This window comes from Fusarium keratoplasticum, chromosome 5 (genome assembly GCF_025433545.1).
Source record: "Fusarium keratoplasticum isolate Fu6.1 chromosome 5, whole genome shotgun sequence".
Taxonomy (NCBI): Eukaryota; Fungi; Ascomycota; class Sordariomycetes; order Hypocreales; family Nectriaceae; genus Fusarium; species Fusarium keratoplasticum.
In genome coordinates, this window is record NC_070533.1 from 2,271,551 (window position 1) to 2,294,522 (window position 22,972).

Consider the following 22,972-nt stretch of genomic DNA (forward strand, 5'->3'; position numbering starts at 1 on the left):
GCATGGCTTCAGCGGACTGACGCCCAATATGCAGCTATGGTGGAGAGTCATGGGCGAAACAAGCGCCAAGCTTCGTCACCATCTGCTTTGTTGGCCGGTATGTGGCTCAAGGGGGGTAATGGAGGATGGGACAAGGAAAGAGAAGTATGTCGTCGTTCAGTTGTCAGTTGAAGCTTGGTTGCTATCTCGTGTTGGCGTCACGTGGGCGACATCTCCTGATGCTATGCACCAAGCAACTACTCTGCTTATCGCGCCTTCCTTCCACCAATGAGCCCCAGATGAGAACTCGTGTATGGCTTCACGGGCGTCAATTCCCATGGCCTCATTCTACATGGGTAGAGGCAGTCCGTCGCAAGATGGAATTGTTGCCATATGTCTACAATGGGTAGCTCCGCCAGATTGACCGCCTGTTGATGGCACAACCTCCTCATATGCAGCGGAGATGGCTTGCATCGGGGGCTTTTTGCGGAATACCGATTTGGGCAGTGCCATCAGTCGTTCAAGATCCCGTTCCTCGTCGTGACATGCCGACGGATCAGCCACACTGTAACATCTAGGTGAAGATGGTGGGATGATAACAACAGCATGGCGTTCGTTGTCCGTGGACGTCATTATTCTAATCAGGATAGCTATAGGATTCAGTGAGGAGATCCGACAAATTCCGTCAACAGCCGTATGCGATGGAATCCGGGGCTACCTAGTCATCGTTTGCTGCTGTGCTTGTGCTGCTCCTCTTGAAACTGGGAACCAATAGGATTGACTGGGGCGCTCTGTTCTCGTGATCGCCTCACTTCAAGTGACAGGCTTTCCTGGGTAGGGTACGGTATCAGTGTGAGTCCTTTCTTTATTGGCGGGCGTTGTATGATCTGATTCCCACAGCTTGGTTAGCTATGCATCCAACCCCGGACGACCTCAAAGCGTCGTCTTGGCCATCGGGTACACTTACATGTGGCAGTGTAAATGATAGATGATATGCTACCTCTCCATGTAGGTTCGGGTGCTTCCCCTGTACCTGTGTTGTTGTGATGGAGGTCATACGCTTCTTCTAGTGCAACCTTACCGATCATCTAACCGAGGATCTGGATATCGTTCCTTGGATGATACCCCGCGGTGATAATGTTCATGACACATTCGGAGCTACTACACGCAAAGGCAGGGCTCCTTCATGCGTAGGCAATGACGACTGGATCAACGTTCATGAGTGTCCATGTCCATGGTTTGTGTCTCGTGGGTGGCTATTGGGGATTTACTAACTCACAGCCTGTGGGACTAGGGAAATGCCCATGGCGAGGCCAATGAGTTATCATACCCCGGGGATCTCTCAGTGCATGATACCCGGTTGGTTCAAAGTAGTTAATCTCACGCGTACACGGTGATGGTTGTGCTGGTGTGGATGATCATGACAATGCTCATCTTGGTGGAAGGGGGTAGCTGGAAGGGAACAGACATGGCAGCAACGATAATAATTCATAACATTAGCTGTACTAATGTTAATATCAACTGTAAAACACCCTAGCTCAAAATATCAAATCTAAATATCGATGTTGGAAGAGTATAAACCGAGCTGTCTTATACACTTGGAGACGACTACCCTATACCTTCGCACGAGACTAAGCGGACTTGAACTGTTGCCAATCTTCGACAATCACATTGACGAGTGTCACGAATTTTGACTTGAAACAATGTTAGACTCTTTACTGAAATTTGAAAACGGGAATAATAGCAGCTCTTGAGCTTGGCGACCCCGTGGGCTAAAAGCTCTACCACCATGCACTCTCTAGTGGCCATCATTACACATGCTGAAAGCTCATGGATAGCTGCGGCCTCAACATGCAGCGGAACTGGGTCTCCAGACACGATCACAATGGAAGAGCGACGTACGTTAATAGTTGAACCCATGGCCTTGTCATCTCCCCATCACCCACATATCTCCAGGGGTCGGTGGATGCAAACAAGGGGGATCAGTCCCTAATGACTGTCTCATCTGCCATTGATGAACTGCAACACAAGATGAGCCCTCCTAACCCTCGAGCCAGGTAGTTCGAGCCAAGAAATGCACCGTCAAGGATAGAGACATTTTATTATTCCGCCAGTTATGTCCTTCCGGTATCAATCTCAGGTAGTCCACTACACCGTTCAGAAAACACTGGCAGAAGCCAGCTACCTGGTTCGTATTATCAATTCCAGCACGTTTGTACATCCAATGCCTGCAAGAACACCAAAGTCGGTGGCAGATGGCTTAGCCGGAAGCTCGATCATACCCGTTGTATTCCCAATGTCACGCTTCCCAGGTTCCTCAACGCCATTGCTGGATCAGAGTGCCATCAACGCCCCGAGGGAAATGCGCGTAGTTCGGAGCAGATGGCGTCTCCAGACTGCTCAGTCGCCACGTCTGGAGCTCAGATGGCGATCCAGATGAGCATGACAACAACGTCCAGGCCCTTGCCCTCGCCGCCATCGTACTTGAAGGTCCACATGCCGTCCTTCTTCTCATCCCAGTACGCGCCGGTCGCGCTGTGCATTCCTCGTCGACCGACGTGGGGCTTGCCATCGGTGGCAGTGGCCTCGGAGCTGGTGGAAATGTGAGGCTCCTCAGCCTGGGTCTCGGTGCCTCCACGGGGCTTGTTAAGGGCGGATGTGGGGACGAGGTGCTGAACGATAGTGCTGTTGCAGGCGAACTTGAAGGAGGGAGCGGAGGCGCCCTGGGGAGTCGACTCGGAAATGACGGCCTTCAGCACGGAGCTCTGGGAATGGGTTAGCGGACACAGCCAGGAGATGGTTGCGGGCGTGTTCCACTCACGATGATGGTCGAGTTCCATTGCTCAGTCTTTGCATGATCGTAGAACTCGGCGCTGCCGATGGCGCTGTTGCAGGCCTGCAAGAGTCGGTGTCAGTACGCGTGCTGATGATGATGGTTGCCATCGACATTGGCGGTAAGGAACGTGAGGGACTACACACATCGGTAGCAATCTGCTTGAGGCGGTTGAAGGGAATAGGCTGGAAAGAGCTGTCAGCACAAGTCTGCACCGATAGAGGGTCGTCAAGCTGATGCGCGTACAGGAGTGGCCATTTTGAAGTTGGACGTAGGTGCGTAGTTGAGAGGGGGAGGTTTGGCGCTTGTGTTGATGGCGTGGTGGAGGAAAAGGATAAGGATAAGGAAAAGTAAGAGTCGGTAAACAAAACAGCGTCACAGCGTTCAGTTCGTCACGTCGTTAACAGAAATAATCCGGGCTTAACAAGCACAAACCACCAGTTAGCATCATAAACACGTAGGTATCAAATTTCTTCTACATCATGCACAAGAGACGATGCAATACTCTACTCACGTGCAGCTCCAACGCGCCCGTTGCTCGACGTGCAGCTCAGCGCAATCGATAAATAATCTACTGTCGTTGTTTGGATTCCCACGTACCTGGATTGTCTTTCCCTTTCGGGCATTCTGCCGGAAGCGCATTCCGCCCAGGCGACGCGATCTGAGAGTGTGCACGTGACTCTTGCATATGGCCGCCAACCAATCGGCCCACGTGCCCTTCCCTTGCGGGTCTTGCGAAGCACGGAAGTGGGGCCTTTCCTCCTCCCTTGACCGAGCCACTGTCGTAACGAGCATCTTCTGAGACGCTGAAGCTTTTCTCTTGGACTTCACAACCCAACCTTGTTTTTGAATCCCTTCAGACCTTTGCGAAAGTGCTCGAGTCGCCAATTGCTTACATCAGGGATAGCCGCGCTCTCAATTGACGGCAGTATCGATAATTATTCAAGCGCAGTCTTGACCCAGCAACAATCATCAGCTATAGCTTAATACCTCCCAACCACCTTGGACGACCTTATCGCGGAACTTCACCATGTCTTCTCAGCCTCTTCTCCAGACCACTCCTGGTACGAATATCCATCGCCATAGCTTCTTGGGCCTCTCGAGAAATTTCCGCACCTGTGCCGCGCATTTCTAACACTGTCGATAGGCAAGCGCATCGCCCTGCCGACCCGCGTCGAGCCCAAGGTCTTCTTTGCCAACGAGCGAACCTTCCTGTCATGGCTCAACTTCACCGTTATCCTTGGCGCCCTGGCCATTGGTATGCTCAACTTCGGTGACCGCGTCGCCTTCATTTCGGCGTTCCTCTTCACCGGCGTCGCCATGTTGACCATGCTGTATGCCTTGGTGACATACCACTGGCGAGCCAAGTCTATACGAATGAGGGGCCAGGCCGGCTTCGACGACCGCTTCGGTCCTACTGTTCTGGCCATTATCCTGCTCTTGGCCGTCATTGTCAACTTTGTCCTCCGAATCACCGACCAGCCCAGCAAGCACGGTAACAACTGAGTCGTGGATAGCGAGAGTAGAGACAACAAGGCAACATGGAGGGCTGTGGAGGAACCGATCGAGGAAGAGAGGGGCCGAATAGGGTTGAATGGATTCTTTGGAGGACTGTTGGTGAATTTGGCGTTTAAGCCGGTGGTCTAGTTTGGGTACTGGGTTGGATCGTAGGACCGAATCAATACAAGTAAAAAGTTAGGATACTAGATCCTCTTGGGTATCTCGTACAAACATGTGTGGCATTTCCATAATCATGCCGAATCCTTGCCTCCGGACGCCGAGCAAAATTCATGTTCCCTCCAATTGAGCCGCCCCAATGTTCAACTATCCGAAGTCGTTGACCGAGAGGTGTGGATATTTACGCCTGTTTTTGCGCGCTAGACTGGATAGTGATTCCCTTTTTCGACTTGAGCTCCATTATGGGCGCGATCGAGAGAAAGACCCGCATGGATTTGACCGAGCGTGTCGAGGGACGGGGCAGCACGGCATCTTCAAACCGGCTGTGCATAACCTCGAAGTCGTCGCTGTCGGAACCGTCGCTTTCCTCCGCGTCCTTTTCAAGTACCGTTTCCTCGACCAAGTCTCGCTTCTTTGGCTTCTCCGGCAAATCGAACAGTTGATTGTATTGGTAGTATGCCTTGCCCTCCTCGCCTAGGACCTTTTTGCATTTTTCCACCACCGTGATGAGCTTGCAGACGTCTGCGGTCCGCGCGTGCAGCATTACCAGTCGCGGTCGTTCGCTTTCTTCGAGAAGGTGATGGAGGACGGATGTGATGCGCTTGGTGATCTTGGTGGACGAAATGACGGAGACAGCGAGGACTTCGTGCTTGGATCTGAGCTCGGCGAGGATGGCTTCGTGCGGAGCTATGAGGGCCGATGTTGGCGATTGTGGAGCCTGGTTCCGGACTCGCTTTTGAGGATCGACATCCTTAGAAATGATTGCATCTGGCTTTCTCTTGCCAATGCCATGTCTTGGGGCGGACATGGTTGTGTGGGAGGGAATTGGATGAAGGAGATTCGATTCTCGAGGATGAATGAAAGTGGCGGGCGGAAAAGTTGCGGTCCCGTGAGTCTGGGGTCTGGCTTGGCGGCGACGAAAGACTGCCCACGTCTGCCAGCTTGAGGGCTCCGATCACGAACGGGCTCAGAGAGATCCCGGGTTCGAGTTTTCGGGATAACTGCCTATCGGGCGTGCTTAGCTCAATTAAGCACCGGTTCTAGCAGGAAATACAAAAATCAATTATCATGGGTGCATACTGGCATCCATGATGGAGCTTTGCTTCGGTGAGGAACCCACCAAGACTCGGCCAAACGAAATCTACCGCAAACTGCCTTACGTAAGCATTCGACAACCACAGCAAATCCCGACGTCTCTCAAGTGTAAGTTGGAATCGAGTAGAGGTTCCGGTAGCTACTGACCAAAGCAAAGTCTTGCCGTATGATACTTGGAATAAGCTGTGCTTGAAACAAAAGACACTGTACGAAGTATTCACTATACTGCTTAAGTCTATATGTTAAATGCATCTCTTCAGTACAGGTTGTGACAAACTACCCCCAGCGCTTTCCTCTTTCGCAGTTAGCATAGCAACACACCCGAAGAATCGGACTGTTAATGTTCTATCGCCCCTGCAAATTATCACTCGGTAAATACTTGCGTTGCCTTTCCTGGGACCGCTTGTAGATTGGCGCATCCCTTCTCTCTAATGCGAAAGGGAGGCTTCGCCCCTCTTTGAGGTGATGGATACCGCACCGCTGCGGAATAGACGGATACTCAAAGTCTGTAGTACTTCTAGGCCGACTCGATCATTCAATAGGAATTCCCTGATACTCATCATACCCGAGCGCGAGGTTCATGTTCTCTGATTATCGTTGTTAGCCAAAATAGAAATGCTATCGTTCGTCAAAGAGACTTACGCAAACATTGCGTGGCAGCGCCCTTGTTGAGGTTGTCAATCGTGGCACAACTATCCAATATTAGCCGAAGGAACCCCAAAGACCAAAGCTATGGATGGGATACTCACACAACGACACGCTTTCCGGTCTTGTCAACGGCAAAGCCTCCAATCTCAACTCCGTGCTTGTTCTGGATCGACTTCACAAGCGGGGCTTCACCGACGACCTTTACAAGCTTTTCGCCAGCATATCGGTCTTGATACATCTGACGGATATCTCGAGAAGTCAACGTCTTGTTCAGGGGGATATTGACGGTCAGGTGAATGCCACGGAACCAGGAGGCGCTAAATTGTTGTCAGTCTCGAGACATAAAGAGGGAAAAGAGATATAACATACACATGCGGAATAAATGATGTCGGCACACCAAGTTGATGGCTGATCTCTCGCTCATGCACATGTCCAGTCAAGCTGTCTGTTGAAAGTTAGCTTCCTGTTTGCTTGTAGCTGAGCACTCAGCTCTTACATGGGATAAGGTTGTCATGGAGAAGCTTGACGTCGTTCTTTGGGGAAGGCTTCGTGCCGGCTCCGCTATAACCCGAAGCTCCAAAGACCGTTGGCATGCCTCCTAAATGCTCCAGAATGGGCGACAAGGCCAATTGCGACCCTGTCGCATAGCACCCAGGGTTGCTGATGCGAGTTGATTGAGCAATCTTGCTTCGTTGCACCAGTTCAGGCAGGCCGTAAGCCCAAGTGCCGTCAAAACGGTAGTCAGCGGAAAGATCAACGATCAAGCTCGAACTCTGGCCGAGAGCCTCCACGAACGGCTGACAGACACCGTTGGGAAGAGCCATAACCCAACAGTCGACCTTGCCGTCTTGGTCCAGCTGAGCTACTTCCTCAGGAGAGAGGTTCTCATAGATGATTTTCCGCTTGCTATATCCTTTGAGCTCCTGGCCGCAGAGTTCCCGAGAGGATACATGTCGAAGGTCCATATTGGGGTGCTCGTTGAGCAGATCAATCAGGGCTTGGCCTGTGTAGCCGCGGGCTCCAATGAGGCCAATCCGGGATGGTACATCGTTGGAAGCATTCTTTTTACCCAAGGGTGGATTCGGGTTTGTGTTGATAGCATATGACAGACGTCCTGTAGAAGAGAGAAAACGAGCTTGGGCGATGTAGGTGTTTCCCGAGGTTGCTCGGGGGGCAATGCGGCGGGCGCTGATGCGCACCGCCCCAGAAGTAGCAGAGAACATAGCTCTATTAAAGGCGATCCCAATTGACCAGTGGGTTAGTAAAGCAGGTTGAATGGATGCTGTGTACTGCACGGGTTGTTCTGTGTACGATGTTGTTAATAGCTTGATAGACGTGGATATTTTTTGGGTGGGGCTTGGGGGAGGGTTGTGACTGGCTACATAGCCAGCCGAAGTCGGTCGTCTTGCGGGAGGATGTTAAATGGACTGTTGTAAGGAAATCTTGACTACACAGAATAGATCATCAGTTAAATAATTGGCTATTGCATGTGTTAGGAGGCGAGTGGAAACTCTTCCTGCTCTCTTCATCAATAAAAAGGAGACCATTTCGATGTATTTATCTCAATGGGTTAGGTAAGTTGCTCTCTACTAACAATAGTATAAGGTGGTATCGTCTAGTGCTACGCTACGAATAAAGAGAAGAACGATGGCCGAACATCGCATTTGACCTCGATGCACTGCTTTCACTAATGCTCACCTGGCAGGCATGGGCCCATCTCAAGATCCAATCTGATATTGATTCTCTTCCAAATTTGAGGCTCAGAATGAGTGCACGTGGGACCCAAGCCACGGTCATGTGACTTGGGCCTGAAATTGGGACATGGTGATTGTGGCTGCTGCATGTCTCGGCGCTAGTGGCTCGGAATCCTGAGCATGCCTCAGCCTGAGTCGATGAGGGCGAAGCATATCACGGCGCGCATGACTCTTGGCTTCGGTCCCGGACCCGACTAAGTTGAGATATGATCACTTCATTCCTCCTGTCCGTGACTGGGCTTTCCTCTGCCACCGGTCCTGCAAAAACTCCTCCTCTCACAACCGATCTGAGCTATCTTCTACGTATGTCATGTATGACGACTTGGGCGAGAATCAGTGGGGCGGGGAGTGGTTCCGCTGGAAGCATTTCAGCCCAGCTCCCCCTTGGACTTGCATGTCGTAGCTTGGTCGAGAGTTGATGTGCTGAGGCTATGATGCCTCCCGGTTCGTTCCCCGGATGTTAGCCACTGTACCTCGCCTGCGACACATGGTTTATCAGTGATAGTGAGATACGAAACAAGCCAGATGTTAGTGCCCAGGTCGAGAGCATAGGAGCTTGGGCCTCCAGAGGCTTGCTGCCGCCTTTAGGGCGTCCAGCCGGATGCCACGCTCCAGAAGGATTGGAGATGAGAGCCTGGCGTCTTGTTAAGGTGCTGTACCGCATTAACAACTTGACCTTGGTCCAGGGCCAAGTGGGCCAAGCCTTGAGCTGGTTGGAAGTGGCTGCAGCAACTCGGAGTGGGAGCCCCACGTCCCACACATCCATTCTATCTCAGCTGCGTCTGAGATGGTTGCACTGTCAGACGTACCTCGTCCCTGAGTCCAACAGGAGGAAGGATTGACAAGCAGGAAGCAACATGTGATGGCAGCATCGAAGCGTGAGACAAAGTGGAAGCGAGGTTGGTGTCAGTCGGGAGAGTAGAGGCGAGGCACACCGAGATGCTTCTCGTTGTTGTTGAGCACAACTTATCATCTTAGGTACAGCACTGTAGATTAGCCGATTCGGAGCCATGGTGGAATGGGTTGAATTGGTGACATGGATCTGGTCCCGCACCTCCTCCTCTGTTTATGCTTTTACATCCACGTTTTGGAGGGAAACATGGTTTGCCGGAAGTCATTGGGTCATGGCAAAAAGGCGCCAGAGACGGCGCATCCTACTCTTGTGAGCACCCTCACGGCAGGCGACTGACTCTTGTCTGAGACTAGGAAGAAAAAAAAAAAAAAAAAAAACATAGCTCTCACGTCCTCATTTCGCATCCGTGAGAGTCGCACTTTTAATATGGATGCCATGGATGAGATGGGCGCACGGGCTCGGAGCAAGTCGCCGATAAGCTGGATCCATTCATTAGTTAACGGATCTCCTGCCGTATCCTTGACGGCATTTGGCACCCGTTAGTTATCGACCTGTAAGCAGGGGAACGGTGGTGGCCCACCCCTGCTCATCTAGGACTCGTGCGCTGTAAGCAGGCGACCTGCGAGATTCGTTACCGTGAATATCGGCATTGATGGGAACATTAACCGGTCGGGCAGGCTGTTGGCTGCCCACTGCGCCTCGGCAAACAGGAAGGGCGCTGATAAGGTGATAATGGATGGATGCCTAGGTACCTTGCCTTGATGCTGTTGCCCCGGCGGGTGCCAACTGCGAGACGAGTGCCACTCTCGCCTCATGTTCATGGGATGCGCTGGAACGACGACATCCTTGACACTCTCGGGATTGGTCCGTCGCAGCGTGTTCCAGTATCAAGAAGTGGGTGCTGGGGCCTTCTGGGGAGGACTCTCCCTCTGCCAGGCTGCTGACGGGATGCGGACCTGGATGGCTGCCCTGCTCTGGAGCCTGGTCTCCCCGTTCGTAATTCATGGATGGTGTGCTAGAGTGGATGCTCCCAAGCTTGGCTGGTGGTCCACTCCCCCAAAACAACAAATCTCCCCCCCGGCGCGCCCGCCAACAGCCTGGCAGCCTCTACCTCTAGCCTGCCAGCGCCCCCGAGCTTGCTTTAGCCCGCCCGCCGGTCGGCCCAACAGGCTTCGCCTCAGGTCTGCGTTTCGTCAATCAATCACTCAATCAGGTCAATCAGTCAATCAATCAGGGAGCGAAACCCAGCACCGAGCGTCACCCTCTCACGTTGCAAGTGCCACTTGCTTCCCCTTCCCCTTCGCTTTCCCTTCCTGAGCCTGGGTTTGACTTTATCCCGTCCTCCTTGACGCGGCGTCCGTCAGTCAGACTGCAATCCACCTCGCTCCCTCCCTCCTTCCTTCAAACCCCCCTCGACGCACCTTCCCCCCTCCCCGTCTCGACTTCCCTTTCGCACCTTCCTTTGTGCTTGCACCCCCATTTCCTCTCTCCCTTCGCTGCCTCGCTCTCTTCCCTCTTACACGCTCCCTCATCTCCCTCATACACACACTCTCCCTCTCTGAAAAAAAGACTGCTCTGTTGGCTGTCGCCCAGAGATTCACGAGTCGAGGCTTTTGTTAGCGCTCGATCACTTCTTCTTTCCCTCTCTTCTGCCTCATCTCTTCGACTTGAGCCCTTGTCGCTGCTGTCGCTGGCTGACCCAAACTCCCCCAATTCTGGCCTGTTTTGAGGGGCCACATCATCAACCCCTTTGCCTGGCGCGCCCGCGCCTGACTCCGATCGTCCGACCTGCAAGCAAGCCTGGTTACGTCAGCCCTGCCTGCGCCACCTCTTCACCAACCTCAGGCTCCACTGTGGTAATCCTCACCCACTTTCACACCCGTCTCGTCGGCGCCTGCGGCCGTGCGCTCGCTGCCTGTCGCATTCCCTCAAAACCTCGTTGCGAACCGCATTCGCAACTCTTCTGTCCTCTTCCCCTTGACACCTCGTCAAGGTCTGCTCATGTTTCGATTCTGGGCATCCGAACCTCGGGGAAGTGACAAGACGCTCCAGGCGCCACAGCCGATCGTGGATCTTGTAAAACCACTCCAGCCGCATCTGCTCCCCGGCAACACCACGACGATAGCATCATCCACCGTGCAGCCGCCCAAACGGAGGCGGCAGAGCTGCGACGGCTCAGATGCGTCGCCCGATCTGGCCGCGCCTGCCAAGCGCTTGAAAACTGATGCCGACCCTAGTCAAGGTGTTCCGTCGGCATGCGACTCGACATCTGAGCCCATCCCTGCGACTCCTGATCTGGAGAGTGCCCGGGACGAGATCCGCCACCAGTTCGGCCTTGAGATTCTACTAAAGCATGATGAGTTGAGGCTCATTAACCAGGAACTCGCCAAGTGCCAAGTCGCGCTGGAACAGCTGCGTCGCTGCCATCTCATTCCGTATCCTGTGAATTGTCCGACTCCCGAAGAGATGCTCAAAGTCAGTGCCGGGAAGGGCCCTGCTATACAATCTCGCCCTGGAGAAGCGGTACCCAGGTGGGCGCCTCCATTTGGTGTTGTCGACGGTCCATACGCCAGACACTATGCCAAGTGGCTTATTCCTGACCCTTCCTTCGACGGCATGCAACCTGAGTGGCAGTTCACACCGGAAGCTGCTCGTGCAAGAGCTTCATTCACCGAAGGACGCACGACAAGGAATAGCTTCACCGAATCTGGAAGCTCATTCAAGGGTCGCTCCGCTCGTGGGGTTGCTGGCCAGAAGCTGCAATCCTTGTCGAGTGGTTATCCGCAACCGAAGGACAAGGCTGGTCCATGTATCCTGAAGCGAGCCGATGGTAAGACAGTCAAGCTGGTTTGCTTGGATTGTAACCGTGAGAACTTCTCAAGCACGCAGGGCTTCATCAACCACTGTCGCATCGCTCACAAACGCGACTTTAAGAGCCATGAAGAAGCAGCTGTTCACAGTGGGCATCCCATCGAGGTGACGGAAGGAGGTGGAGTTGTAGGAGAAGAAAAGGCTCCGGCGCCCGCGGCACCCAGCTCGACCTCTGCCTCTGTGCATCCTCTCGCCCGACCCGACATGACTGAGCAGCAAGCCTACGTTGCACTTCAGTCGAGGATCTCGGAATCCCTCAAGCTCTACCATCAAGGCAAGCTGCCTGGTGTGACTAGCATTCCTTCTCTGTCCAGCGAGGCTCGCGGTCGTAAAGATAAGAAGGCGGCTTCTCTGGAGGGAGCTCCAGATATGCCTCACCTCTCTCGTCTCCTACAAAGTCGGAAGTTCGACGGCAACCTGCGTGAATTGGCCGCAGACGCAAAGACCAAGATGCCATTGGACGATTTCGCTTCTGGGGAAGAATCAGAGATGACTGAGACCCCTATTGAACGCCATGTTGGAAAGGATTCAGTCGTGCGGACACCTGTCGTTATGCGTGTGCCTGCTAAGGCCACACAACATCCGACCATGGTGAACACGTCAGCTCGTCCTGCGAGCAGCAAAGGTCGTGTCCCTCCGATTGCTTTCAAGACGCAGGCGAACCTGGGCTCCGATCTCGGACCGAAGCACGAGCTCTCAGACGAAGATTTGGATATGGAGGATGCTGATATGAGTCCTCACACCATGGTCAGCAACAACGCGCCCTCCCTGGTCAGTGACGACGGAGAGTACGACGATACAGACGACGGCTCCTCTGTCTCTGGCGCCAGCGACAACCTGGAAACCGAGTCGGTCTCTGATGTGGCTGAGATCACACTGGACGATGACCAAGACCCTCGATCACTGCGTCGGGGTTCAAGCGGCGTGTCTGGTGCTGTTAGGCTTGGCAAGGACGATCCTAAACATGTCACCCTGATGACTCCCGTCAAGAACAACACCGCTAGGGACCGACGTCGCAAAGTCTAGGCTGACTTGAAAACTCTGGAAAACGAGGTTCACATGGCGTTCGCAACTCGCAAGCACGCGCACACCACCCACACACGGTTATTATTGCCACGCACAAATGCCCAAAAACTCATTGGATTCACCTCTCTTCTTGAACCACCACCTTTCAACCATATTCTTTTATTCGACACTTTATGATGACATCCTGGGGACTGAAAGATGGAGCAAGGACGGCTGCCTGGTTTCAGTACGTCCAGAAACGGAAAATACGGGGGGACTGAGGCGCCATGCGGGTTTACAGAATTTGAGAGACGTTTTGTTATTGTTTTGATTCCATTTAGAGATGCATGATTATTACACTTCGGCGCTAGGGGAGATGGGGGATTCCTGAGATTGGGGTTCTGTGTTTTTTGCTTGGTTCTCGATTCCGTTTCGCAGCTGCTGCTTTGCTCAACGACATGGCTCCCCCAGAAGAAGGTGGACGTCTGCTGTATGATGATGGGGTTAAGTTAAGAGAGCCCTCAGGTCACCTTATTTGTATCATAGTATTTGAGGTGGCTCGTGGGTAGGCTGAATACGAAAGACAAGAGAAGCTCAATATTGAGCAACAGGTGAAACTGAGACCCGAGGTCTCGTGAATGTTTGTGACGGTGGTGATGAAGGGCACGGCCATGCTCGGCCATGCTCAGGCCGTTGAAGGAGCCGAGGGAGGGTGCATGATCGTCAGTGGCGTTACTTCAGGGGGTAAAGCTTGGGCTTAGCTACAGTAGCTGCTGCATATTAGCTGCGTTCCTGGACAATTGACTTTGGGGTCTGTTTTTGAGTTCAAGAATCGGATCTCGGTATCCGTTCCAGTGCATGATACAGCAGATGGCTTCAAATCCAATGTTTATTAATGAATTAGCGTGTAATATATTTACTCTAAAAATCCCAAGATGTACGCGCTTTTGACCCAAGCTTTGAACCGGCTGAAACTCCACCTATTGACGCGACCGAGCGAGCTATCTTAGTTTGTCCCTTAGAGCATAGCAGCAACAACACCAGCAACGGCGAGGAGGACTCCACCGGTGTTGCGGGCAAGGTCGGCAGCGTTGTTGGTGCTGTCGGGGCTGGAGGAGGACTCGGTGGAGGAAGCAGTCTCCTCAGAGGCGTCGGCACCGGTGGCAGTGGCATCGGCGGTACCGGTGCTCTCGGTCTCGGCGGTGGCCGTCTTGGTGGTCTTGGTTCGGGTGCCGTAGAGGGAGGCCTGCTGGCAGTAGATCTGGACCTGGCTCTGGGCGCTGGAGGCACGGGAGTCATCGGGGCAGTTGTTGAAGCAGCTGTGCAGCGTCATGTTAGTCTTGACGGTGATGCGGAGGAAGGTTTCAGGGGTATTTCTTACGTAGCGATGGCCTCGTAGGCGGCGCAGAGGCAGTCCCAGTCGTCACCCTTGCAGTCCTCGGCCTGTAAAGGACGCTGTTAGTATGCTGTGCGTGTGTAACTCGTTCTAGGGGGCCCATTGTACCTTGGCGTTCTCGGTCTCGAGGCATCGCTTCACAATGTACTCGGCCTCGCACTCGGAAGAAGCAGAAGGAGCGGCAGCGGTCTCGGCAACCGTCTCGGAAGACTGGGCGGAGGCGCCGGCAGCGGCGAGGAGGGCGAGGGACCAGACGAACTTCATGTTGACGGTTGTGGTTGGTTTGTTGATTGGTGATTAAGGGATTAGAGGCGTGGGTGAAGATGTACGGGACAAGACTGGAGAAGAATGGAATGAAGTCGAGAGAGATGGATCTGGGGAGAAAATAAAGGGAGACGGGGGTGGGAGGTCAAGTTGTAATTATACCAGGACGGAGCGAAGGCACGCACGGGGACGGGATGGGGGATATTAGCAACAGGGACTTGTTTTAGCATCTTGACTCTAGTTGGGCCAGTTATGCAGCAGCGGGCGAGTTTGCCGTGCCACCCCCGGGAAACGACCCATGGGATGGACGGATGGATTGCAGGGGGCTTGGTGGTCAAGTCAGGGACCGGCCAGCCAGCCAGTGGAAGTCTGGATTGTTGAACCTCTGTGTGAATCTGGCGGGCTGAGATCAAAGGGGGCGGCGCCAGATGCAAGTTGCCGTGTATTGGTGGTTTGAGGCTTGAGCCTGGCTTGTTTATTATTTGTTTTTTCTTCTTGTGTTTTCTTTTATTTGCCTACATTCTTTGACCGTGATTAAACAGTCTTGATAGCATAAACAGGTGTTCAGAGAGTGAAAATCTGATGAGTTTACACAAAGTGGACAATGTCTCCATCCACCATCACAAAGCATGTTCGTATAAAAACAAAAGGTTGCACTATTATCGAGGCTGCAGCTAGGATGCGTCGCAGTAACAGTGCATTGCATTAGCCTGCGTTCCATTTTTTGGTCCGGGAGGCGCGACAACTCAGGTGGGTATCCATTCTTTTGTTGGTCCCCCGGCTCGTCGCGTCCCCTGATAATACCGTGCTCACTCAATGTGAAAAGATCCATGGATCTTTTCCTTGAGAGAGCGGGCCGACGACTGGCCACTGGCCCCATCCAGAGCCTGGTGATGTGATGGGATGGGACCCTGCGTGGTTCGACGAGCGTTGCAATCACGGGGAAGACGCTAAATCAGCTAATCTCTCCTCTCCTCTCGTGGTGGTCCAAGTGTTGAGTCGACCGTCTCTGGGAGATGATGATGATGTGAGAACCCAGGACGTGGCTGAAGCTGAAAGAGCATCACACAGAGAGAGAAAAAAAGAAGATTACCATGGCGCCCTGTATCACGCTGCCGTGTCTGGCCGGTCATGGATCCATCCATTTGCTGTCCCGTGCAGTGCGGAAAAGGCTTGGGGTTCCTTTGGTGGAACATTGTTGACTGATCGACCGGGTGGTTTCGCGCAGACGCGGGCCAAAAGCCAAACCTTTCTGTTGTCTGTGTTACAGCGAAAGTATCCTGCATCACCATCTTGGTTGCCTCGGAGGCCAACTTCGTATTGACAGATCCTGCGGCTCATGGACCCGTCAATCGAATCGAATGTGGAGGGTGGCCAACAATAAACCGGCAGCGTGACAGCCAAGCCAACCCTGGATCATGGCACCCATCCGTCCCATTCATCGTATCCAAATAAAGTACAGGCCATAGCCCGGCCTACAAAGCATTGAAGCCGCGGCAACGGCGTTCCCTCCCCCCAAAGGCATCACTTCCATCACGTCGGAGTCGGTGGCGGTAGTGTGCTCTAGATCCAGCCAGATGACGACGCCTTTTTCCTTTGCTGCATCTGGTATTGGTTCATGGCTCCCGTCGCCAGTGCGACTTGGGCCGCCCAGAGTGAACCCGCAGGTCGTGATGCATCATATTGGTGATGTGGTGTGTAAACATCCATCTGCATCGGGTTGTGCCACCGATGCCTCATGCAGCTGAAAGAGGTATGGTGACACCAAGACAGTAGACAGAAGAGGTCTAGACAAAAGCATTACCAGCAGATACCATCAACAGAGACGTTTCATCACCAAAGTACATCATGAAGCCGTCTTGAACTGACGTGATCAGGCATAGTATAGGATAGGTAGGTGAGGACATGATCGGGAACGGTCCCGATTCTAGGTTAGGTGAGTAGGTCGCCTAACGGTTCGCATCATGATGCCTAATCCTCCACTATCCACCAGGCAGCTACTTTTCACGCAGGCAGACAGTAAAGATTTGATATATAATTGTTAACAAAATAGGATAGAGAATAGCTATTTTTACCATCGGGCTTGCAGTGTCTTGTCTGCTTTACCCAAGTCCGTGTCAGGGAGCTTCAAGCTGTGACGAAGAGTGCCCCGCAGTAGCTAAGAACCTGCCCCTCCAACCCAAACAAACTCCCCACGTTTCACAATAACCACCAACACCACCTAAACAACAAGACGCTGACGACATCCCCTAACCCACTCCAACACTCGCGCATCTGCATACCGTCTTTCTTCTGCAACCATACTCCCCGTATCCCACCGCAACCGCCGCTGCCGTCATGGCTTCTCCCTCAATCACCCTCGATCGCATCCTAGCTGCTGTTCCCGTCACCAACCGCGGCCAGCCAACTCAGCTCTCGACCGACTCCAAGGGTCAAAGGATAGCTTATCCCGTAAGCTCAATCTCTATCCAGCTGGTCTACGACTATGAGATTCGTCGCTGACTGCTCCCCGTCGCCCATCTAGTGCGCCAAGTCCATCTTTGTCCGCTCCATCGACGACCCTTCAGACTGTCAAGAGTACACCGGCCACACCGCCCCGACCACCGTCGCTAGATTCTCTCCTAATGGCTTCAAGGTTGCCAGCGGTGATGCCACTGGCGTGCTCAAGGTGTGGGAGCCCGCGTCCATCGACAGCACAAGGGGAGAGTATGGTATCATCTCAGGTCGCCTAAATGACATTGCCTGGGACGGCGAGTCGCAGCGTGTCATTGCTGTTGGTGATGGTCGCGAGCAGTTTGGACGCTGCATCACCGCTGACAGTGGAAACTCTGTCGGCGAGATCATTGGTCACTCCAAGTCCGTCAATGCCGTTGCTATGAAGCCCCAGCGACCATTCCGTGCTGCCACCGTTGGCGACGATGGCAACATGGTCTTCTACCACGGAGCCCCATACAAGTTCAACAACAAGAGTGCTCAGCACACTGGCTTCGTTCTCGGCGCTGCCTACTCCCCCGACGGAACTACCCTGGTCACTGTTGGAGCCGACAAGCGGATACAGCTCTACGACGGCAAGACGGGTGAGCCTACCAAGGAGATTGGTCAGGGCGAGCACACAGGAAGCATCTTTTCTGTGTCATGGTCGCAGGACAGCAAGAAGTTCGTGACGGCCAGTGCCGACCAGACCGTCAAGCTGTGGGATGTTGAGGCGGGCAGCGTCATCCAGAGCTGGAAGTTTGGCGAGGACGCCAGTGTTGGTGATCAGCAAGTCGGTGTCGTCTTTGTCCACGGCCGGACTGATGGACTTATTATCAGCCTGAACCTTGAGGGTCACCTCACATATCTTGCCGAGGGCAAGTCGGAACCAATTCGGGTTGTCTATGGTCACAGCAAGAGCATTACTGCCCTGGCCACTGGGTCTAACGGCCAGGGCTCTGATATTTGGTCTGGCAGTGTCGATGGCCGGGTATACCATTGGGACGTCAAGTCAGGCATTGCGAGTGTGGTTGATGGCCAGACACATACAAACCAAGTCGCCCAGGTTGCGACCGTTGATGGCAAGGCTTTCAGTGCTGGTTGGGATGATACACTGCGAATCATTGACGAGTCAGCCAAGACGTTCCTGGGAACTTCGGTCAAGCTGCCGGCGCAGCCAAAGGGCGTGAGTGCGTCCAACGGTCTCGTTTACGTCGCAACCTACTCTGGTGTTTCTGTCTACTCTGGCGAGAAGCTGGTGAAGGAGCAGAGCTTGGACTTCACCCCGGGTGCCATCGCGGCATCTGGCTCCCTGGTTGCCATTGGAGCTGACCAAAACTCGGTGCGCATCTACACAGCTGGATCTGGTGGTGCGCTTGAGCCGGTCAAGACCCTGACCAACCCTACTGGAACCATCACAGCCCTGGCCTTCTCCAAGGACGGCTCTCATCTGGCTGCCGGAAACAGTGTTGGCAAGATTTATGTCTACAACAGTGATAGCTGGGACCTCGCGACGGACCGCTGGTCGGCCCACACTGCGAGAGTCACCTCGATCGCCTGGGACGACACAGGTGCCTATGCCGCGAGCGGCAGTCTCGACACCAACATCTTTGTTTGGTGCCTGGAGAAGAGGAACCAGGGAAAGCGAATCAAGGCTGCCAATGCTCACAAGGATGGCGTCAACGGTGTTACCTGGGTCGAGGGCGGCAGGGTTGCCAGTGCAGGAGGAGATGCAAACGTGAAGATCTGGAACGTCCAGAATTTGCCTTGAGGTCTATAAACCCCTAGACTAGATCGGTCAACTTCCATGAGCAGACGGAAGCCGGAGTTAACTTGAGATAAATACAGTTTTTGATAAAGATCCGTTTCAGGGGTAACGCCCCAACTCCAAAAACATGCCACCCAGATAGTATATATAGATACACTGGCCGCCTTCGCCGCGCTGTACTTCATATGTCGAGAAAGCGTCTCAAAAGCCCAAACGCCTAGTCGTGGGTCATGGTTGCATTCTGTTCCTTGGCGACCTCATGAGGGGCAAGATCCCAGAGGCGCCGTCTGTCGTTTCCCGCCGACGGCACCTTGTTGGGGGGCCAGCGAGCCTTGTTGTCCTCCCACAGGAGCTCCACCTTATGCATTGCTTCCTGTAGATCGTCCACACTGTTTATTGTAAGGTGATGTTTGCTGCGAGAGGTTGGACAGAGGCGTTTGCATACCTGCCAGTGCTCATGATGGCATACCCCTCCTTTGAGAGATGCTTCGCCATCTCGGTCTGGTGATCATTCAAGAGCTGCGTATTGGGCACCACGATGATGGGAAGGCCCAGCTTCCAGGCGTCGAGGATAGTTCCAGTTCCTAAGCTTGTGAGTTGCCACATTCTCAATATCAACAACGCCCGTGAAACGTACCCGCATGTGAGATGACGAGACCGAGCTGCCGCTTCCCGTCCAGAGGCTTGCACAGTGTCATCTCCTCTTTCATGAGATTTTTTCTCATGTCAAAGATGTCAATATTGAGGCCTCGGGGAGCATCGCCCTTGCGGGCAATCAACTCTTTGCTTGCCCAAGCAACATCTGGTCCGCACTGTATGTGCAGCTCGGTGAAGCCCTGTGAGACCAGGTACTTCCAGAAGATGGGATCGAGGGTGGCTTCGGTGAGTTTCTTGAAGCCGACGGTGGCGCCGACCGTGACCAGGCAAAACCGGCCAGTGGGATTTGAGTCTGAAGTCATAGGCTCGATTTTGACAGAAGAAAATAATTCCCGGTGAAGGAAATGTGAAGTTGATGAGAGTGCATGTGGTATAAGAGGGAGAGAGGTTATCTCGGTGTTAGCCGAAGCTTTTCCACGGTGAAGAGGTGAAGAGCCGTCAAGAAAGTGGGATGGCGAAACTTCGGCACCCGCCAATGCCCGCGCTCCAAATTTTTGAAAGCTTGCCCACCCAATTCCCCAGACGGACGACAATTCGGCGCCGCCATTGCTCCCCTCGAACGACTCGCAATGGCTTCAGCTTCGGCTGCCGCAAGGCTATGTGTTTTGGCGTGCCGCAGGGCGCCCCGGCTTCAACAGATCCCCCGCTCCCAGCAGATCATTCGGCAAAGATCCGTCCCCCAGCGGGCATTCGGCACCTCGACGATAAGATGGGCGCGTGAGCGGGAGCAGCAGGAGCAGGAGGGTGAGGAGGAAGAGGAGGATCTCGGGCCAATTGAGCTCAAGAAGCTCGAGGCTGCGATTGCAGAGGCCGCCACCCCAGAGGGCATGAAGCAGTTGGATGAACTGGCCAAGGAGAACGGCTACAACACGATCGACGAGTACCTGGAGACCGAGCTGGAGCGCAGGCCTGGTTGGGCCTCGGAAGACAGGTCCCTTCAGGATGAGATAATGAAGGATGACCGGGGAGAGAGGCCGAACAGGCAGTCATTCTGGTTCGACGAAGAGGATCCCGAGACCAACACCGAGGAGCTGGAGGAGTTTGATGAGGACGACATTACTTCCATGGCGCACGGAAAGCTCGACCAGATCCGAGAGATGCGACAATATGACAGATTGGCCGTCTGGGAGTTGCCCCTCCTCTCAAGTGAGTGAATTCAATCCCGAGTATGAGACCTGGGAATACTGATGCCATATAGAACTCGCCAAGCCATTCGTCCCTCCTACCGATAACCAGGTCCTCCGATGGAGGTACACATCCTACATGGGTGAATTCCACCCCGCCGAGAAGAAGGTGGTGGTGCAGTTCGCCCCCGACGATCTGAAGCTCACGCCCGTGCAAACCGAGAAGCTCAAGAAGCTGGCCGGACCCCGGTACAACCCGGAGATGGAGATCATCAAGATGAGCTGCGAGAGCTTCGAGCACCAGGCGCAGAACAAGCGTTACCTGTCGAACCTGGTGGACGACCTCATCGCCGCGGCCAAGGACCCCAAGGAGACGTTCGAGGACATCCCCCTCGACACCCGGCACCACGAGTTCAAGCCCAAGCCGCGCTTCCCTAAGGAGTGGCGCATGTCGCCCGAGCGCCGCAAGGAGCTCGACGAGTATCGCCAGCGTGCGGCCATCGAGGATGTGCAGCGGGCCGAGGGCGGGCTGCTGGTGGACGGCACCCAGGCCATCGACGACTACCTGATGAAGAAGACCCTGGAGGACCAGAAGAAGCAAAAGGTTGCCGAGCTCGTCGCCGCGCCCGTGAAGAGCGCCGGCGGCAGCCGGGCGAGGAGGTAAGGGGCAGTCCCCTCGCGAGGGATGACGTTGTATTATAGTCACGCTAGATCTGGGCGGGGACATGTACAGGGAGTTGAGCTTTGTACGATGTAAGGTTTAAGTGGGCATTTGACAAGATATGCATGTACATTGAGCCATGACAAGTAACGACTGGTCCACTCTGGATATTGATGATGTGACTTGGGGAACAAACGAGGCAACCTTGCAATTGAGAAACTGAAGCAGCTGAGTTTGGGTACGTCGATCTCAGCTTGATTTGGACACCAGCTAGTCTTGTGCTACCCATGACAATGGCTTATGATTGTTGAATAGAATCAACGACTTCAAAACCCAAGTAAACAGGATATCTGGTGCACAATCGAGGGAAATAGAAGCTTCGACCAGAACTCATGATGATCTGACTTTCGAACAACTGCTGACTAAGAGTCATCATGACAATGAACTCAGTGAAGCACATGATTTATTACCTTCCATGTAAACCTAGCTCTCACGAAACTGACACAAGATAACTTACTCACAAGGGAGAAGGAATAATCGAATGGAAAAATACGCATAATGAAGGCCGAACAGACTGTCAACATCATCATCTTGGGGGCCCCTGCCGCGGGCAAGAAGAGTCTGATACGAAGGGTGAGTTGACATGACAAGACAAGAGTCTCCTCGGGCACCATTCGAAACCTGCAAGAAACTCAGCTGCTGACATTATATATGCAGTACTGCATGGACGTCTTCACGGACCTCTATGATCCCCTTACCGAATCATCCGGCGACAGTCGCCTTGCCCTCATCTCGGGTATTCCCACCAACATCAACCTCGAGCGCATCCCGTCGACCTTTATCCGCTCGGCACCTGAAGCCAAACGAATCGCATCCGAGGCCGATGCCCTGATCCTACTGTACGCCGGATCCTCAGTGGAGGGTCTTGAGGAGCTGCGGCGCATCCGGCTAGAAGTCCTGGCGCCGCACCTGGGCTCCGACGTCCCGCCCACGGCGGTCGTGGCGAGCAAGGCCGACGGTGCGGCGTCGGAGGGGTGGGACGAGGGCGTCAAGGGGGGCAGGGAGCTGGCTGTGCAGTTGGGGGCCAAGTTTGGGGTTGCGTCGGCACTTTGGGGGGATGGGGTGAAGGACGTGGTGGAGGAGTTGGCGGCGAGGGTGTTGGAGAGGAAGGGAGTTGGGAAGCACTAAGTATGGGGAGAGTTTGAAGAGGTAATAGTTTGTGTGTTTGAAGAGTGGTGGAGGCAACTCGCTAAGCTCTTAAAAGTTCGATTGTCAGCATGATGACGCTGAGGTGGAAGCTATTCCCATGGTTGGCACAGCACGACTTATTACCTAGGTTACCTATTCGATACCAGCAACTCTTGCAGTTCCGACTCACTTGAATCTTTTTGATCAGCTTTAGTATTGGGGTTATTGTGTGAAGCTTGCTTTGGCTGGGTCCTGGAAGGGCTATTGCTTGCCAGTTCAATTTGGCTTGTGGTAATTGTCAATTAACCTGGACGCATTGCTTGATAGGTAGCCTTGATAGATAGTGAATATAGCTGTACTATTGCCCCACACAGATATGCAACCGCTTTCAGGTCCATTTGAGCAAGGAAGAAACTTGATCAATTGCTGGGGTGAGTGTGAGAGCGATGGTACTAGGGTGAGAGGCATAAAGGGCCATTACTCGGGTGGGAGCTATTTGTTAGTGAGATGAACCCTGACTGCACCAATGTATCTATCCAATCGCATTGAGACTGAACAGTAATTAACTGCAAGATGGGCAATGAATTGATTGATGATATAAAATGTTGAATACATTGCCAAGCATTGATGCTATAGCAACTGTATGATGGAGCAAAGTCTTGCTTGTGATGCATCTGTTGTGACTAGCCAATGACTGTACCCCAGCCTGTCAATCTTAACCTCTCTT

At 53.5% G+C, this 22,972-nt stretch overlaps 10 protein-coding genes across 10 annotated transcripts; 5 read left to right on the top strand and 5 right to left on the bottom strand.

Moving 5' to 3' along the window:
• Positions 1 to 2,399: 2,399 nt before the first annotated feature.
• On the bottom strand, positions 2,400 to 3,070 carry NCS57_00733000 (uncharacterized protein; the record flags this gene model as incomplete). Its single annotated transcript, XM_053057184.1, has 4 exons — positions 2,400 to 2,744; positions 2,801 to 2,875; positions 2,959 to 2,997; positions 3,059 to 3,070. The coding sequence occupies 4 exons, from the start codon at positions 3,068 to 3,070 to the stop codon at positions 2,400 to 2,402; spliced, it is 471 nt and encodes a 156-aa protein (XP_052913379.1).
• A 772-nt stretch (positions 3,071 to 3,842) lies between these two features.
• NCS57_00733100 (uncharacterized protein) lies at positions 3,843 to 4,318 on the top strand (the record flags this gene model as incomplete). Its single annotated transcript, XM_053057185.1, has 2 exons — positions 3,843 to 3,876; positions 3,960 to 4,318. The coding sequence occupies 2 exons, from the start codon at positions 3,843 to 3,845 to the stop codon at positions 4,316 to 4,318; spliced, it is 393 nt and encodes a 130-aa protein (XP_052913380.1).
• A 352-nt stretch (positions 4,319 to 4,670) lies between these two features.
• NCS57_00733200 (uncharacterized protein) lies at positions 4,671 to 5,297 on the bottom strand (the record flags this gene model as incomplete). The annotated part of the gene is made up of 1 exon (XM_053057186.1): positions 4,671 to 5,297. The coding sequence occupies one exon, from the start codon at positions 5,295 to 5,297 to the stop codon at positions 4,671 to 4,673; it is 627 nt and encodes a 208-aa protein (XP_052913381.1).
• An 818-nt stretch (positions 5,298 to 6,115) lies between these two features.
• On the bottom strand, positions 6,116 to 7,509 carry NCS57_00733300 (Semialdhyde-dh domain-containing protein; the record flags this gene model as incomplete). The annotated part of the gene is made up of 5 exons (XM_053057187.1): positions 6,729 to 7,509; positions 6,602 to 6,677; positions 6,334 to 6,549; positions 6,227 to 6,276; positions 6,116 to 6,171 (listed from the first exon to the last, which is right to left on the bottom strand). The coding sequence occupies exons 1-5, from the start codon at positions 7,453 to 7,455 to the stop codon at positions 6,116 to 6,118; spliced, it is 1,125 nt and encodes a 374-aa protein (XP_052913382.1). The 5' UTR covers positions 7,456 to 7,509.
• Positions 7,510 to 10,840: 3,331 nt separating this feature from the next.
• On the top strand, positions 10,841 to 12,736 carry NCS57_00733400 (uncharacterized protein; the record flags this gene model as incomplete). The annotated part of the gene is made up of 1 exon (XM_053057188.1): positions 10,841 to 12,736. One exon carries the CDS (start codon positions 10,841 to 10,843, stop codon positions 12,734 to 12,736), a length of 1,896 nt encoding a protein of 631 aa, XP_052913383.1.
• Positions 12,737 to 13,733: 997 nt separating this feature from the next.
• NCS57_00733500 (uncharacterized protein) lies at positions 13,734 to 14,375 on the bottom strand (the record flags this gene model as incomplete). Its single annotated transcript, XM_053057189.1, has 3 exons — positions 13,734 to 14,034; positions 14,097 to 14,158; positions 14,220 to 14,375. The coding sequence occupies 3 exons, from the start codon at positions 14,373 to 14,375 to the stop codon at positions 13,734 to 13,736; spliced, it is 519 nt and encodes a 172-aa protein (XP_052913384.1).
• Positions 14,376 to 16,712: 2,337 nt separating this feature from the next.
• NCS57_00733600 (ANAPC4-WD40 domain-containing protein) lies at positions 16,713 to 18,618 on the top strand (the record flags this gene model as incomplete). Its single annotated transcript, XM_053057190.1, has 2 exons — positions 16,713 to 16,826; positions 16,900 to 18,618. 2 exons carry the CDS (start codon positions 16,713 to 16,715, stop codon positions 18,616 to 18,618), a joined length of 1,833 nt encoding a protein of 610 aa, XP_052913385.1.
• A 214-nt stretch (positions 18,619 to 18,832) lies between these two features.
• Positions 18,833 to 19,613, bottom strand: NCS57_00733700 (UDP-N-acetylglucosamine transferase subunit ALG13; the record flags this gene model as incomplete). Its single annotated transcript, XM_053057191.1, has 3 exons — positions 19,253 to 19,613; positions 19,061 to 19,199; positions 18,833 to 19,004 (listed from the first exon to the last, which is right to left on the bottom strand). The coding sequence occupies exons 1-3, from the start codon at positions 19,572 to 19,574 to the stop codon at positions 18,833 to 18,835; spliced, it is 633 nt and encodes a 210-aa protein (XP_052913386.1). The 5' UTR covers positions 19,575 to 19,613.
• A 228-nt stretch (positions 19,614 to 19,841) lies between these two features.
• Positions 19,842 to 21,060, top strand: NCS57_00733800 (MRP-S28 domain-containing protein; the record flags this gene model as incomplete). Its single annotated transcript, XM_053057192.1, has 2 exons — positions 19,842 to 20,418; positions 20,471 to 21,060. The coding sequence occupies 2 exons, from the start codon at positions 19,842 to 19,844 to the stop codon at positions 21,058 to 21,060; spliced, it is 1,167 nt and encodes a 388-aa protein (XP_052913387.1).
• Positions 21,061 to 21,615: 555 nt separating this feature from the next.
• On the top strand, positions 21,616 to 22,245 carry NCS57_00733900 (uncharacterized protein; the record flags this gene model as incomplete). Its single annotated transcript, XM_053057193.1, has 2 exons — positions 21,616 to 21,690; positions 21,775 to 22,245. 2 exons carry the CDS (start codon positions 21,616 to 21,618, stop codon positions 22,243 to 22,245), a joined length of 546 nt encoding a protein of 181 aa, XP_052913388.1.
• Between the last annotated feature and the right edge of the window lie 727 nt (positions 22,246 to 22,972).